General features: G+C 40.1%; 1 protein-coding gene across 11 annotated transcripts in view; it reads right to left on the bottom strand.

Moving 5' to 3' along the window:
• adcy3a (adenylate cyclase 3a) overlaps positions 1 to 14,517 on the bottom strand; it is a 232,927-nt gene that overhangs the window by 206,016 nt on the left and 12,394 nt on the right. For 8 of the 11 annotated variants that reach the window (XM_036133327.1, XM_036133331.1, XM_036133330.1 and 5 more), the window contains 3 exons: positions 12,008 to 12,157; positions 6,629 to 6,759; positions 5,416 to 5,527 (listed from right to left, as the gene is read on the bottom strand). In XM_036133327.1, coding sequence (XP_035989220.1) covers positions 5,416 to 5,527; positions 6,629 to 6,759; positions 12,008 to 12,157 — 393 coding nt within the window. Of the gene's footprint in view, positions 1 to 5,415; positions 5,528 to 6,628; positions 6,760 to 12,007; positions 12,158 to 14,517 lie in introns of those variants that run through there. The other 3 variants (XM_036133328.1, XM_036133329.1, XM_036133337.1) reach the window with 3 other exon arrangements.

Below are 14,517 nucleotides of genomic sequence, written 5' to 3'. Positions count from 1 at the left end.
TAGAGCGTTTTGCATCCAAAACAATATTTAAGTGGGGGTCGCCTGATGGGTAAAACGAGCTGGGTCCACTGACGGCGTTTCACCGCCGACCAGGTGAGGTAGCTTAACACTGTTTTACTGAAACACCATTAGTTCAACTTTGTAGTCCAACTGTTTTTAATATTTGCTTTTAGTTTCTATTTTCCCATGTTTTATCTTGTTTCCACATTTTATTCTAACTTGCTTTTATTCTGTTTTATTTTCCAATATTTCTATCATGTAAAGCACTTTGCATTGTCTTTTTATTGACATGTGCTATACAAACAAATTTGCCTTGCCTTTATTTATTTTCTATCAGTGTCACACTCATGTCTATGATGGTATTCATGAAGCACTATGGAAAGCTCTGAGCTGAGAACTACAAGTTGGAATGTCCAGGGACTTAATAAGTTGACGAAGCAGAAGTAGGTTATAAACAGACTTAGAAATGTATGCTCCAAATGAATATTTCTCAAGGAACATCTTCTGACAATTTCTGAAATCAAACAAATACAACAAATGTGGCATGGGAAAGTTGTTCATGCAACCTATAATAACTACTTTTGTGAGGTTGTTATTCTTATTCATAAAACAATTCCCTTTTAAATTACTATTATTCAGGATCCTCAGGGACGGTTTGTTATTGCTCAGGGCAGCATCCTTTCTATTGCATTGAACTTGGTTTGCTTGTGCCGCCGATATTTTTTGGAATTTGTTTTTAACCTTATCTTGTTTGCGTGGCCAATACATTATAGGTGGGGATTTTACACTACACTATAACCCAATAGGTTGTGTATTTGAATCTGACGGAATTGGAATACTCATGCTACTCAGGAATACACAAATCTAGGTCCCAAATTGACTATTTTTAGTATCACAGGAATTGGTATCAAAAGTTACAAACTGTTGGTATGAATGTATAGTTATATATAGTACAATGTCTTTATTCAAATTTTTGGAGAAGCTTAGAATGTTCCTTCCTAGATGGAGCTTGCAATTCAGATGGCTTAAAAATCTAACATTTGTTAAAATGTAGAGAATAAAATTTATCTATACTTTGAAATGAATACTAATCAATCATACTAATGCATCTATGCTATGGGAAGCGTTTAAAGCATACATTAAGGGGGGAAATTATGAGCTTTACAAATGCCCAAAATAGGAAACTAAATGCAGAAATCACACCATTAGAGAAACAAATAAAATCCCTAAAAATAAGCATAAACGATAAGATGATCCTGAATCATCAGGGATTTCATAATATCAGAAGTGCTTAATATAATCCATTGCAATAGTAATAACAAAGACACAGCACTACTATGGTCCGATTTATTCAAAGTATTGCATAGATACAGACTTCGACGAAAATTTCTAAAATGGATACAGCTATTATATACCGATCCTGTAGCACGCATGATGACCAATAGCAATTTATCAAGTCGAATAACTTTGGAAAGGTCAATATGTCAGGTCTGACCTCTCTCCCCACTGTTGTTTACTTTGGCTATTGAGCCATCAGCCATGTGTGTTAGAAATAATGTTAGCTTGTCATAAATAACTATTGGAGATCGGGAACATAAAGATTTTGCTGTATGTGGAAGATGTGATACTTTTTTTTATCTATATTGTCAATTACCATCCCAGCCATTTTACAGCTGGGTTAAAAAACAAACCTATGTAATATGAGGCAGAGCACAAGAATTTGAAGAAGTATGGTTTACCTTTGGTTGATTTTCTTAAGAAACATTAACTCGGTTTAATTTATCTTTTTTGTTTTTGTTAATTTTTTTAATTATCTGTATACGTGTGTATCTATATGTACATGTGTGTTTTACATACACTTCTGATGTCATTCCTTGTTTGTTTTTTATTTTTGAAAATTTTATTTAAAAAAAAAAAGGATAAGTAGGCTGGTGACATGATATATACTCTGTTGTGACTTCCGGGAGCTGTGGCCTTAAGGTTATTGGTTTCTGTCGCAGTGGTGAGGACCCGAACAAAGGACATTATCTAGCAGTGGAAGGAGAACTTTCAGGATCTCCTCAATTCGGTCACTATGTACTCCTCATTGGATGCAAAGCCTGAAGACTTGAGAATGTGATTTCATCACTGTGGCAGAGGTCGCTGAAGTAGGTGAAAAGCTCCCTAGTGGTGGCGCGCCAAGTGTGGATGGAATTCAGTCTGATTTTCTGAAGCTCTGGAAATTATAGGGTTGTCAAGATTGACACAACTATGTAATGTAGCTTCAAAGACAACAATAAAACTGCTGAAAAGAAAGAGAACCAGAGGGTGTGTTCCAATTATTGAACGATCACACTTCTCAGCCTCCTCTCCTTTTTACTCTCCTCTGACGCTGTGACTTCAGATTGACAATCTGAGGAGGGAAGGAGACCATGAGGAATGAAAGGTTTCCCCCAGATGATAAAGACCTCCAACCACCCCCCCCATCAAAAAAACGAAAAAAAAAAAAAAAAAAAATATATATATATATATATATATATATATATATATATATATATATATATATATATATATATATATATATATATATATTTATTTATTTATTTATTTTTTTACTGTTACATTTAGCAATTAGGTCAGGGCTTGGTCTATATAAAGTGCTTTAATAATAAAGAGTGGATGTTGATATTAAAAACAGACAACCATATACAATATTTTCTAGTAATGTAAATTTTGGCAGTCAAATTGTTGTTAAACAATGTGCATATGCATCTGGATTAGTTGCTGTCAACCGGAGAGAAAAACTTAGCAAAACAAGCACTATTACTCAAACAAAGTGACATAGTTTACGGTTGCTAAAATTACCCAGAGCCACGTGTTTGCTGATCCATCCATTCCCTTAGCTCTTAGCAGTAATGACTTTATGGGACTCTTCATAAATAAAATTGATGCCATTACAAAAAAATAATTGGCATTCTACCAAATATGATTACCTCGTCCTCAGTAAGTGAGGCAGCGTTGGAGGAATCTTTAGAACCTGCACAGTATTTGAACTTTTTAGAAGCAGTAGAGCTATCTGAGTTATCTAAAATTTTATCTTCATCTAAACCTTCTACCTGCATGTTGGACCCAATCCCAACCAAGTTGTTTAAGGAGGTATTTCCATTGATCAGTGGCCATATTTTGGACATGATTAATCTATCCTAAGTAAATGGATATGTACCACAGGCTTTTAAAGTAGCTGTTATTAAACCTTTACTAAAGAAACCTTCTCTTGATCAAGATGAGTTAGTAAATTACCAACCTATATCTAATCTTCTTTTCTTATCTAAAATTCTTGAGAAAGTAGTTGCTAATCAACTATGTGAACATTTACAAAGTAATGACCTACTTGAGGAGTTTCAGTCAGGCTTCAGAGCTCATCGTAGCACTGAAACGATGGACAAGTACGGACTTGTGTCTGTACTTGTCCTGTTAGATGTCAGTGCTGCATTTGATACAGTTGATCACAATATTCTCCTACAAAGACTTGAGCATACTGTAGGGATTAAGGGGAAAGCATTAGGCTGGTTTAAATCCTATCTGTCAGACAGATTCCAATTTGTTCATGTTAATAATAAATCTTCTTCAAACTCTAGGGTCACTTGTGGAGTACCACAGGGTTCAGTCCTTGGACCAATTCTCTTTACTATATATATGCTTCCGATTGGCAAAATTATCAGACAGCATAGGAATAATTTCCACTGTTATGCTGATGACACTCAGCTATATTTATCCAGAAATCCTGATGAATCTAATCAATTACTTCGACTACAGTCATGTCTTGATGACATCAAAAGCTGGATGACTTTAAGTTTTCTGCATTTAAATTCTGACAAGACAGAAGTTGTAATCTTTGGACCAGAGTCCTAAAAAATAGCTTCTTAATCAATCACTTAATCTGGATGGCATTAATTTGGCCTCTGGTAATAAAGTAAAAAACCTTGTTGTTATTTTTGACCAAGATATGTCATTTAAATCCCATATAGAACAGGTTTCCAGAGTTTCCTTTTTTCACCTCCGGAATATCGCCAAAATTAGAAACATTCTGTCCAGGAGCGATGCTGAAAAACTAGTCCATGCATTTGTTACTTCAAGGCTGGACTATTGTAATTCTTTGCTGTCAGGAAGTCCACAAAATTCAGTTCAAAGTCTTCAGCTGATCCAAAATGCTGCAGCAAGAGTTCTGATGAAAATCAACAAAAGGAATCATATTTCTCCAATTTTAGCTTCCCTTCATTGGCTTCCTGTTAAATCAAGAATAGAATTTAAAATTCTTCTTCTAACGTATAAAGCCCTTAATAATCAAGCTCCATCATATATCAGAGCTCTGATTACCCCGTATGTTCCTAACAGAGCACTTCGCTCTCAGACTGCAGGTCTGCTGGTGGTTCCAAGAGTCTCTAAAAGTAGAATGGGAGGCAGATCCTTTAGCTATCAGGCTCCTCTCCTGTAGAACCAACTCCCAGTTTTGGTCCGTGAGGCAGACACCCTGTCTACTTTTAAGACTAATCTTAAAACTTTCCTTTTTGACAAAGCTTATAACTAGAGTGGCATATGTTGCCCTGACCTACCTATGGGGATGTGCTTCTATGGGCTTAGGCTACTGGAGGACATCAGGATCTATTTTTCTCACTCTATCGAGTTCTACTGTTCTTCAATTATGCATTGCTTGTCATCATTTCTGCTTATAACTTTTTGTTCTCCCTCTTTTTTTTCTTCATAGTAGGTACATCTGGCCTGGCGTTCTGTTATCTGAGACATCATCCAGAGAAGACAGCTCACCTGCTATTATAATTTAATATAGAACAGATTACTGGATCAATGTTTACTTCTGTGCTTGTTTGTCTCTCTTGTTGTGTCTCTGCTCTGTCTTCTCTAACCCCCAGGCGGTCGAGGCAGATGACCGTTCATACTGAGCCCGGTTCTGCTGGAGGTTTTCCCTTCCCGTTAATGGGGAGTTTTTCTTTCTTCTCCAGGAGTGAATGCTGCTTGTCGGGACTTTGAAGCAATCAACTGGTTCCCTTATATAGGACATTTTTGACCAATCTGTATAATATGATTGATTTTGACTTTGTAAAGTGCCTTGAGATGACATGCCAATTCATGAATTGGCGCTATATAAATAAAATTTAATTGAATTGAATTGAATAATTCTCATAGATAATCATTGTCTCTGGCTGGAATTTTGACCACAAATTGATTAAAATCAGTAAACAATGGGGGAATATAAAAGACAATCAGATTTTACACTATTGCACTTCACCTGTACCTGTAATTGAGCCTTGCATTACAAAACAGTTAAACAGAAGCAGAAGCATTATAAGCAGGCCTTATCTTTTCTATTGTGGTACACAGTAAAAATAATTAATTATATCAATTAAATCATGAACTCACTGCAGCCAACTTGTCAAAGCGTGCAAAGAGCTCATTGAGCAATTTCACCAGCTCCTGGGCACTGCAAGATGATGAAAGCTGCGTGAATCCCACAATGTCTGCAAACAAAATACTACAAAACACCACAAGACAACGCATTAATACAGCTTGCTGTTACAGTTGTAAGTAACAATCAAGCACATTTCCACACTTTGGAATGCTAACATTTATTGCATAATGTCAATCTTCCTTGTAGGCCCATTTGTAAAATGAATTAATATTTTTAAATAATCCATCCTCCTCCTAACTTTTCTCTTTTCTTACAGATGTATAAATAGTATAACAGTAAACATGTGATACCATTTTACATACAATCGGAGATATGTATCATTCAAACTGTAAGAACAACTGCTATGACTTTATTGTATTCTATTAAGAGTTGTAGATTCCAGACTAAACAAAGTGAGCACTTTATTGGACACAGACCTAAACGAAACATTCTGATCCGTTCGTATATCTGTGCATTGGCAATGTACTAAATTTAAAAAATGTTGAGATACATTAAGAATTCTGTATTGATAGACATATATTTAATATTGTCTAAAACAGTGATAGACAGTTTTGAGATTTCATAACATTATCAACAACCCAGGATTTTACATACTGGAAGCTCTAGAAGTATGTATCACTATAAAATAATACAATTTACTATCAATCAGAACTTGATAATAGAGTGACATTCGTTGATTGCTATGCAGTAAATTGTTCTCCACTAGTTATGGCTTTCTTTTCCCTTTTTTAGGAGGAACAGTTAAGACAATATCTTTTTAACTGTGTATTCATACACAAGTACTTGAATTTCTCAGCATATCACTGCTCAGAATCTCAGAATTGCTATGCATTTGACACTCTTCTCTACTACAGTAAATGAGGGTATTTTGCCAAGGGTGGTACCCGCACTTATGACATCAAGATGCCATGGGTTTACAGTACATGAGAAAAAGACAGTACCTGTTATTCCTAAGAGATGACTCAAAAGACTGGCAAAAAAAGATTACACAAAACTGATTAAAATAATTGTAAGCATTTACAAAGTAATTATTGGGGGGAAAAAAACACTACATATTTTCTTTGGGCTTCACTTGGCAACGCTATTAATATAATAAAATTATGATTAAATGTGGCTAAAAGCCAACTCACTATACATCGTTAGTGCAACAAACAGCTTAGTTACCTGACATTTTCATGCCTATACATGTACATGGTGTTGAACTGTTGCATTTCCTTTTGGCTAGGCTCCTTCTTCATATCTTTAAGCATCTCATCTGCAATGTGCTTCGGAAGAATGGAGAGTAGGAGACGTTCCTATGATGGTTAGATACACAAAAGACATAACAATAAATCACAAACATGACCCTTAAAACTTAGCACTTAATGTGCCTTTGCTCAACACTGGAGCTTAAATTCATGTTTTCAGTGTTTTGAAGCATGATGAGGACCGAATGGCTGTTCCATATCCATAGACACGTGTTGTGCAATCAAGCCATGAGGAAACATTAAGTTGTAAGCAACAAAATGTGAGACTTTTACAGGTACCTAGGAACTGCTCCTCCCACCCTACCCCCCACAGAGCAGGGTGCTATTGCTATGAAGCCAAGCACCCCCAGGCTCATACAACTGCCACGAAACAGACTGTTTAAAGGCATACTATGCAACATTTTTCAGTTAATTAATGTGTTCCATACCGTTTTGGATGATTAAATGAGTCATTTCAGGTCGAACAAAGGTTTTCTCGGCCGCACTGGGGGTCTGTGGGGGAAATACCGCACTTGCAATTGCAAGAGCTCACGGCCCGCACACAGAGAAGTCTCGCTTTACAGCGAGAACTCCATGTATTTTTGCCCTGCCATTCACTATATGCACGCGCAAAAGCAACAACAAAGAACCGCGTGTTAACGTCAAATAAACATGCAAGCATATCGAGTTTTATTATTATTATTATTTTTTATTTTTTATGTTGGCGAGACGCTACCGTGGCGGCCGCGGCGGCTGTGGCTTGGCGAGGCGGCGGCGGTAGCGTCTCGCCAACATAAAAAAATAAAAAATAATAAATAAATAATAATAATAATAATAATAATAATAATAATAAAACTGGCGAGGCGGCCGCAGCCACGACCGCGGCTTGGCGAGGCGGCGACGGCTGCCGCCTCGCCAAGAGAAGCTTGATGTTCATACCTTCACTGTGTTAGTCATTGTTTGTACTGCCGTTTTTTCCACTTTTCGTTGCGTTCGCCTGTCTGCTAAGCTCAAAACAACCGCGCCTGGCTTCACGGAGAAACCAGAACAGCTGAGCATCTTTACGAAAGTGCACTTTTACTTTCGCCCTCTGGGGGGCGCTTCGCTGGAAAATCAACCCCGGTTGCATAGTATACCTTTAAGGAGAAAGGTTGATCCGGGAGCGAGCCACACCTGCTGCAGCCCCTGCAGCGTTGAGCTTCCTAAGGCCTGAGGCCCATATGAAGGAGTGGGAGCCGCCTCCTCACAGCCCCGTTTTGAGATAGCCGGCTGCTCACTCCTGAGACAACCAGTTTTACCTTGGAGTAATTCATTGCAACCAGACGTCCCGTCACCACAACCAGAGACATCAGGAGAGGTTTGTCAGCTGAAGTATATGACCATTCACACTGAACCTGGTTCTGCTGGAGGTTTTCTTTCCTGTTAAAGTGGACTTTTCCTCTCCACTGTCACTTAATGCATGCTCAGTATAAGAGATTGCTGCAAAGCCATTGACAATGCAGGCGACTCTCCACCTTGGCTCTACGTTTTTTCTGGACTGCTGCTTGTCAAGATTCAATGCATTCTGCTGGCTTTTCATAGATAGGAAACGTTTTCATCATTCTGTACGATTTGATTGAATTTTACTTTGTAAAGTGCCTTGAGATGACGTATTGTGAATTGGTGCTATGTAAATTTAATTGAATTGATTTGAATTGAACTGAATAACCCATGTGCATGAATATATTATATATAAATTTAGAGATGGAGGAGCCCAGAGATTAGAACCAGTCAAACTATAGTTTATGGAGGATCGTTAAGAATAAGTAATTAATTCTAGGTAAAACCATTATTTTAACTGAAGCAACCCTTCCCATAAGTGAAATTGGTGTAGATGTCCATCTAGGTAAGATTATCTTCTATCTTCTTTAAAAGATGGATGTAGTTTAAGTGGAGGCCCCAGGGGCACCCCTTAGTTTAATACTCCCTGACTGTAGTTGTATCTAGAGGGTTCTGTAAACAGCAGTTAATTGACAGTACTGTAGATTTTGACCAATTTATAGAGTAATCTGAGACTTTTGAAAAATATTCTAGTTATCTTATTACTTCAGAGAGAGAGAGAGAGAGAGAGAGAGAGAGAGAGAGAGAGAAAGAGAGAAAGAGAGAGAGAGAGAGAGAGAGAGAGAGAGAGAGAGAGAGAGAGAGAGAGAGAGAGAGAGAGATTTAAGTGCTGGGATACAGTAATACATCATCTGCATAAAGACTGATTTTATGCTCTATTTCCATGCATTGTATACCTTTAATATCATTAGTCTGTTTAATTGTTGCATCTAGTGGTTCAATAAAAATAGCAAACAGTGAAGGGGAAAGTGGGCCTCCTTACCTCGCGCCATAAGCTGGAAAATGTTTGGTTATTTGTCCTGACACATGGTGTTGGGAAACTGTACAAAGTTTTTGACCAATTTATAAACAAAAGTTCCAAAACCAAAGTTATGTAGAGTAGCACACCACCTTTCCAGTTAACTCTATTAAATAATTTTTCTCCATCTATAGACAATAAATTGGATTAAAAGTTTTACTATAGGAAAAATTTACTATTAAGTAATCTGCGTATATTTCTGGATGACTGCCTTCCTTTTATGAAGCCAGTTTGATCAAGGTGTATTATGAGAGGAGTGATTTTATGTAATCCTTTTGCAAGCGCTTATTTTAATATCAATGTTAATGAATATGGGACGATACGGTAAGAAACACAGGATCTTTATAGATCTAAATATATATATATATATGTCATGGTTGAGTTCTGGTTTGACTTCATTTTTCTGTTATTTTCATTTTTTCATCTCATTTTGGTTTGGTTTGACTTTATTTATTGTTAGTTTTCATTGTCATCAGTTATTTTCTGTCATCTTCCCTTCACCCCCTCAGTAGTCAGTCACACCTGTTAACAATTTACCAGTCAATTAGCCAGACCCTTGTTCCACCTGTTAAGTGCTCTATTTAAACCTCCCTCTGCCTTCAGTTCAGCACTGGGCCGTCTTCTGCTATCCACCACTTCATGCCAGTCCCTCTGTAAGTCTTTGTATTCTGCTGTTCGCTCCTGGAGAAGCTCTGCTCTTTGTCCAGGTGTCTTCTGTGAATTGCTAACTTGACAAGCTGCTCTGGAGAAGCTCTGCTCTGTGTCCTGGTGTCTTCTGAGAACTGCTAACCTGTCAAGCTGCTCTGGTGAAGCTCTGCTCTGTGTCCTGGTGTCTCCTGAGAACTGCTAACCTGTCAAGCTGCTCTGGTGAAGCTCTGCTCTGTGTCCTGGTATCTCCTGAGAACTGCTAACCTATCAAGCTGCTCTGGTGAAGCTCTGCTCTGTGTCCTGGTGTCTCCTGATAACTGCTAACCTGACTAGCCACCTAGAAGAAGTTCTGCTCAGAGTCCTGGTGTTGCTATGAGGCCTGCTAGCCGAGCAGCACTTAGTGAGTGTAGACTCCCTCTCTCCGGGCCGTCAGCTCCTGCCATCACCTAAATCCCTGACCTTCTGCAGTCCTGAACCTCTGGTCTTCATCACTCACCACCCAGCATACTTCCTTCAATAAAAACTCAAACTTCTAGTCCCGTGTGTGCGTCCTGAGTTCATCGATAAACAAACCCTGACAATATATATATATATATATATATATATATATATATATATATATATATATATATATATATATATATATATATATATATATATATATATATAATGTGTATATATGTGTGTGTGTATGTACCAGGTTCAGTTTCTGAGATGACTGGAAAACAATTTGGCCTTGTTAGTAAACGGGCTTAGCCTACCTACTCTAATGTAAAATTAAAACAATGTGCCTAAAATGAACCTAAAATATCCTTTACTTAATTAGTTGAACCCTAAATTAAAGATAAATGCTAAAACTGTGGTCTTGAGTGACAAAATTTGAATTGTATGTTATTCCTCCTGATTATCGGTAAATGTTTCCATTGATCTTTTCCAACCCATATATCTGAACTGTTTTGTTATGATGTGCCTTTTAGACACATCAACAGGGGGTCTGTTAAGGATTATGAGGTTATAGCTGCAGAAAGCAGTTAATGGGGAGACAACAGATAACTCACGGACACTATGGACTCTGACATACTTAGATTGGACAAAATGGACTTATTATGGAGACGGAATCAGCCAGTCACTTCCAGAATATGATGAGCTATTGTCCACCAATGCCATGCAAGGAACAATGTCATACGGCACACTCCTTACAGAAGTGTACACACTTGGTTCTACATAATTCTTACATTATTGATGATCGTGGCTCTCAATTTCCTTACTTTACCTGTCCTGTCTGCTGCACCCTGAACCTTTCCAAAACCTTCCATCTTCCACCCAGCTCTGTCTCCACTCTACTAATCATCCTCACTTTTCAGCTTTCAATCAGCCCGGACTATTTCCACCTGCCAGCTTCTCCATAAAAGCCTCCTCAGTCAGCTCCTCACTGCCGGTCCATCTTCAGTCTTCTTTTGTACCTCAACCGGAGATCTTCCCACGTCCAGCTGAGCGTCAACTTCCTTTAGTCTGGCTCCTGAAATTCTCCCATGTCAGGTGGTCAGAGTTCCCTGCGTCTGCCTGCACCTCCAACGGTTCCCCCTGCTGCATTCCTGGTCCTGCTGCAGCTCTCTGCGTTCCAAGAACTCCGTCTCTGCTGCTGGTCCTCAGTTACCTCAGTACTTAAACTCCTGCTCCTCCAAGAACCCTCTCTGCTGCATTGCTGGATTCACTGCAGCCCGAACGTTCTGTGGACTGTTCCTCTGCTGCATTCCTGGTCTTTCTGCAGCCATCCGTGTTCCAGAACTCTCTGCTGAGCTGTGGATTCTCTGCGCTGCACCCGCGGCTCTCCAGCATCCTCCAGTCCTCCAGCGTTCCTCATCCATCTTCACCACCATGGTATAGACTCTGGTTCACCACCTTCACAATCCATCCATTCTTCAATAAACTCTCTCAAAACTAAGCTCTGTGTGTGGTGAGTTTGGGTTCATCAGGACAAATCCTGACAGTCCTGCATTGTTTTATGTATGAGAATCCAGTACTGAAACTTTGCCCTTCCTTTGGCTTGTTTAAATGTGTTAAAGTGTGTTTTTTTGTTTCAAGAGTCATTTTATAACTAAAGAAGTCTACTTTTACAGTGAAAGAACCTGGGAGAACTGCAACTGGATATGGTTAATTCTTTACAGCATTTAGTTCTTTATATGTCTCAATATATATCATCCCCAAAGTGAAAATGTCCTTTTTGTGTCCCACTTACTACCATAAAATATGGGCTATAGGCCTTCTGACCTGTTGCTGGCTTTGCTCCTCCAGGTTAAGTTTAACCTCCAGTGACTGTCTTGCCTCCAGAAAAGCCTTTCGATGCTTCCGGTCAGCCATGTAGTACGAGGTGACACCCACAAGGATGGCGCACATATAGATCATAATGTTGGCCAGCAGCTTGAAAAACAAAGAAAAATGAGAGTCAAAAGGTAGAACTCAGCATAAAATAAAAATAGGTGTAAAAACTATTGTATGGTATTACAAGGGTAAAGATGTCTAAAATATGTTATAGAATAGGAGTAGCGCTGACAAAAAGTTGTCAGTCATTCTCAAAATGATCAGTATATTTAAATTAAAATCCAAAGAGTAGGCAGAAGAGGTTGGAAAATTTAAAGATGTTTCAATTATCTTAGCATTCTCAAGATAATTGAGATAATAGATCGGATGATCTATAAAATCTTAGAATCTGATGGCATAATTTTACATGCATCCATTATGACCATAGTTAATAATATTGGCTTTTAATGATTCTTTTTAACTTTTTGTTATTGAGGGGAATATGTTTATGCAAACGAGAATTGCACAGTGCGCAGGATAACTTTTTGGGAAATGTTCTCCAATCCTTTTTTGTGTCCTGTCTGGCAATGTGGCAATATGAATTGTTATGTTAGTGCCAAAGAGCCCAACAGATTTTACTTTCACAAGCGGAGCCTAACCCCTTTCGCCATAGTGCTCCACTTTATGTATACATGCAAGAAGCTTTATTATAATCTATGCAGGGAATATTTCATGTTAAATGGACACTGAAACAGGAAGGTAGAATCGAAAAAAGGAGAAAAGGTGAAAGACAAAGAGGAGAGAAAAGGGAAAGAAAAACACATCCTCAGTCTACTTGTTCACCTGCAAAGAGAGATGCAAAAATAACAGCACAGCCAGCCGATAAAGTATTACAGATACAATCAAGTAACATCTTGATACCATCACAGAAGAATATACAGTATTAAACAATACATGTATAAAGTGACAGCTGAAGGTAATAATAGGGATTTTCTGTATAGAAGTGAATCTGTAAGTACCTGGATCCAAGCACCTGTACGTGTTTGTGACAGTGCACTTGTGTATGTAAGGTTTATCCATAAAAAATGTTTAATAGTTGTTGTGAAGAGCCTAAGAATTTACCGCCAGAGCACCCCAGATGCCCAAAGGGACCTTCAGAGTAAAGGTGCCCAAGAGGGGCCAACACAGGAAATCTGCCTCCCCCACCCAAGGGAGAAGGAGAAATGGCCCCAAGGATCCCCCCCCAAAAAAACAACAACACAGTGCTGAAACCCCCAGGAGCCACGGGGACGAGCCAGTGGACACCGCTGGCAGCCAGCCACGCCGGAGCGGATCCAGCCATGGGCCCCAAGGACCTGAGGCCCCAGGGGCACCCCATTCCCCGGAGGGGGCCCTGACCAAGCGACGGAGGGCCAGGTCCTGCGTAAAAGCAGCCAGGATCGAGCTGGCCCACCCGAGCACCCAGCCCCGGACAACGAGGACCACCAATGCACCAACGGGCCAAGGCGCCAGCCAGCAGATTGGAGCAGGACAGGGGAATAGGCTCCACACTTAGTGGATACCTGAGATGTCCTGGAAGGGGGCAGTACAAACCCAATCTGACAAATAAATGAACAGAAAACTACATACACAGTCACATTCACTCGTTCTCACCCTAGTGCCCCCACATGCAAAAAAAGGGGACGTAGTACACACACTCGCACTTACCACACACATCGTATATTCCCAGGTCCAGGAGGCGGCACTAAAATCAAGATGGAAGGGGGGGCAGCACCACAATCCAACCTACCCGGTTCATTCTTCGGTCCTGACCCCCCATACCGGCCCCAGACCCACCCACCCGGAGATGGGGCCAAGATGAATTGAACGGGCCAATCAACCAGAGCCCCCCCCACAAATTCTTAACTGCTACCACTCCCTCCATACCCTAGCCACTACCTCCATACTCCAGAAGACAGCAGAAGCACTAGCAAACCAAGACCAACACCACCACCCACCAAGCCACTCAGCCTACCTCCGGACCGTCCCGGGGGGGAGAAAAAAAACAACTGGTTAGCCAGCCCGCCCAAACCATGCAGACCCCGGTTCCCCGGATAGAACTAGTACTGAGAGACAGCAAGAAGTGGGACCGAGATAAGGAGCCGGGCACGGAGCCCTCCAAACATCCCCCCACCCACCGAGGAAAAACAATTTAATCCCACCCCAACAGTAACATTCAAACAACTCCCAACCCACATACAACAATAGACACTCAGGCTGGGTTCTCCCCCACTCCCCCTCCCTCCCATTCGCGGCTAGCAGAATGCACCCCCTGAAGAGGAGAGCATCTGCCATGAGATGTTAATGTCCACCCCCCCCCCCCCCCCCCCCAGCTCAACAGGCCCCATGGACCCCCAGCACACCAGAGGTCCCAGTAGGGCCAGATACCCGGGCATACACCGGCCCAAACCCCAAGCGACATACTCCACAGCACCCAAGCC

The sequence above is a fragment of the Fundulus heteroclitus genome, unplaced genomic scaffold, assembly GCF_011125445.2.
Source record: "Fundulus heteroclitus isolate FHET01 unplaced genomic scaffold, MU-UCD_Fhet_4.1 scaffold_61, whole genome shotgun sequence".
NCBI lineage: Eukaryota > Metazoa > Chordata > Actinopteri > Cyprinodontiformes > Fundulidae > Fundulus > Fundulus heteroclitus.
The sequence above is the reverse complement of the archived record's forward strand: the minus strand, read 5'-3'. Positions and strand labels throughout refer to the sequence as shown.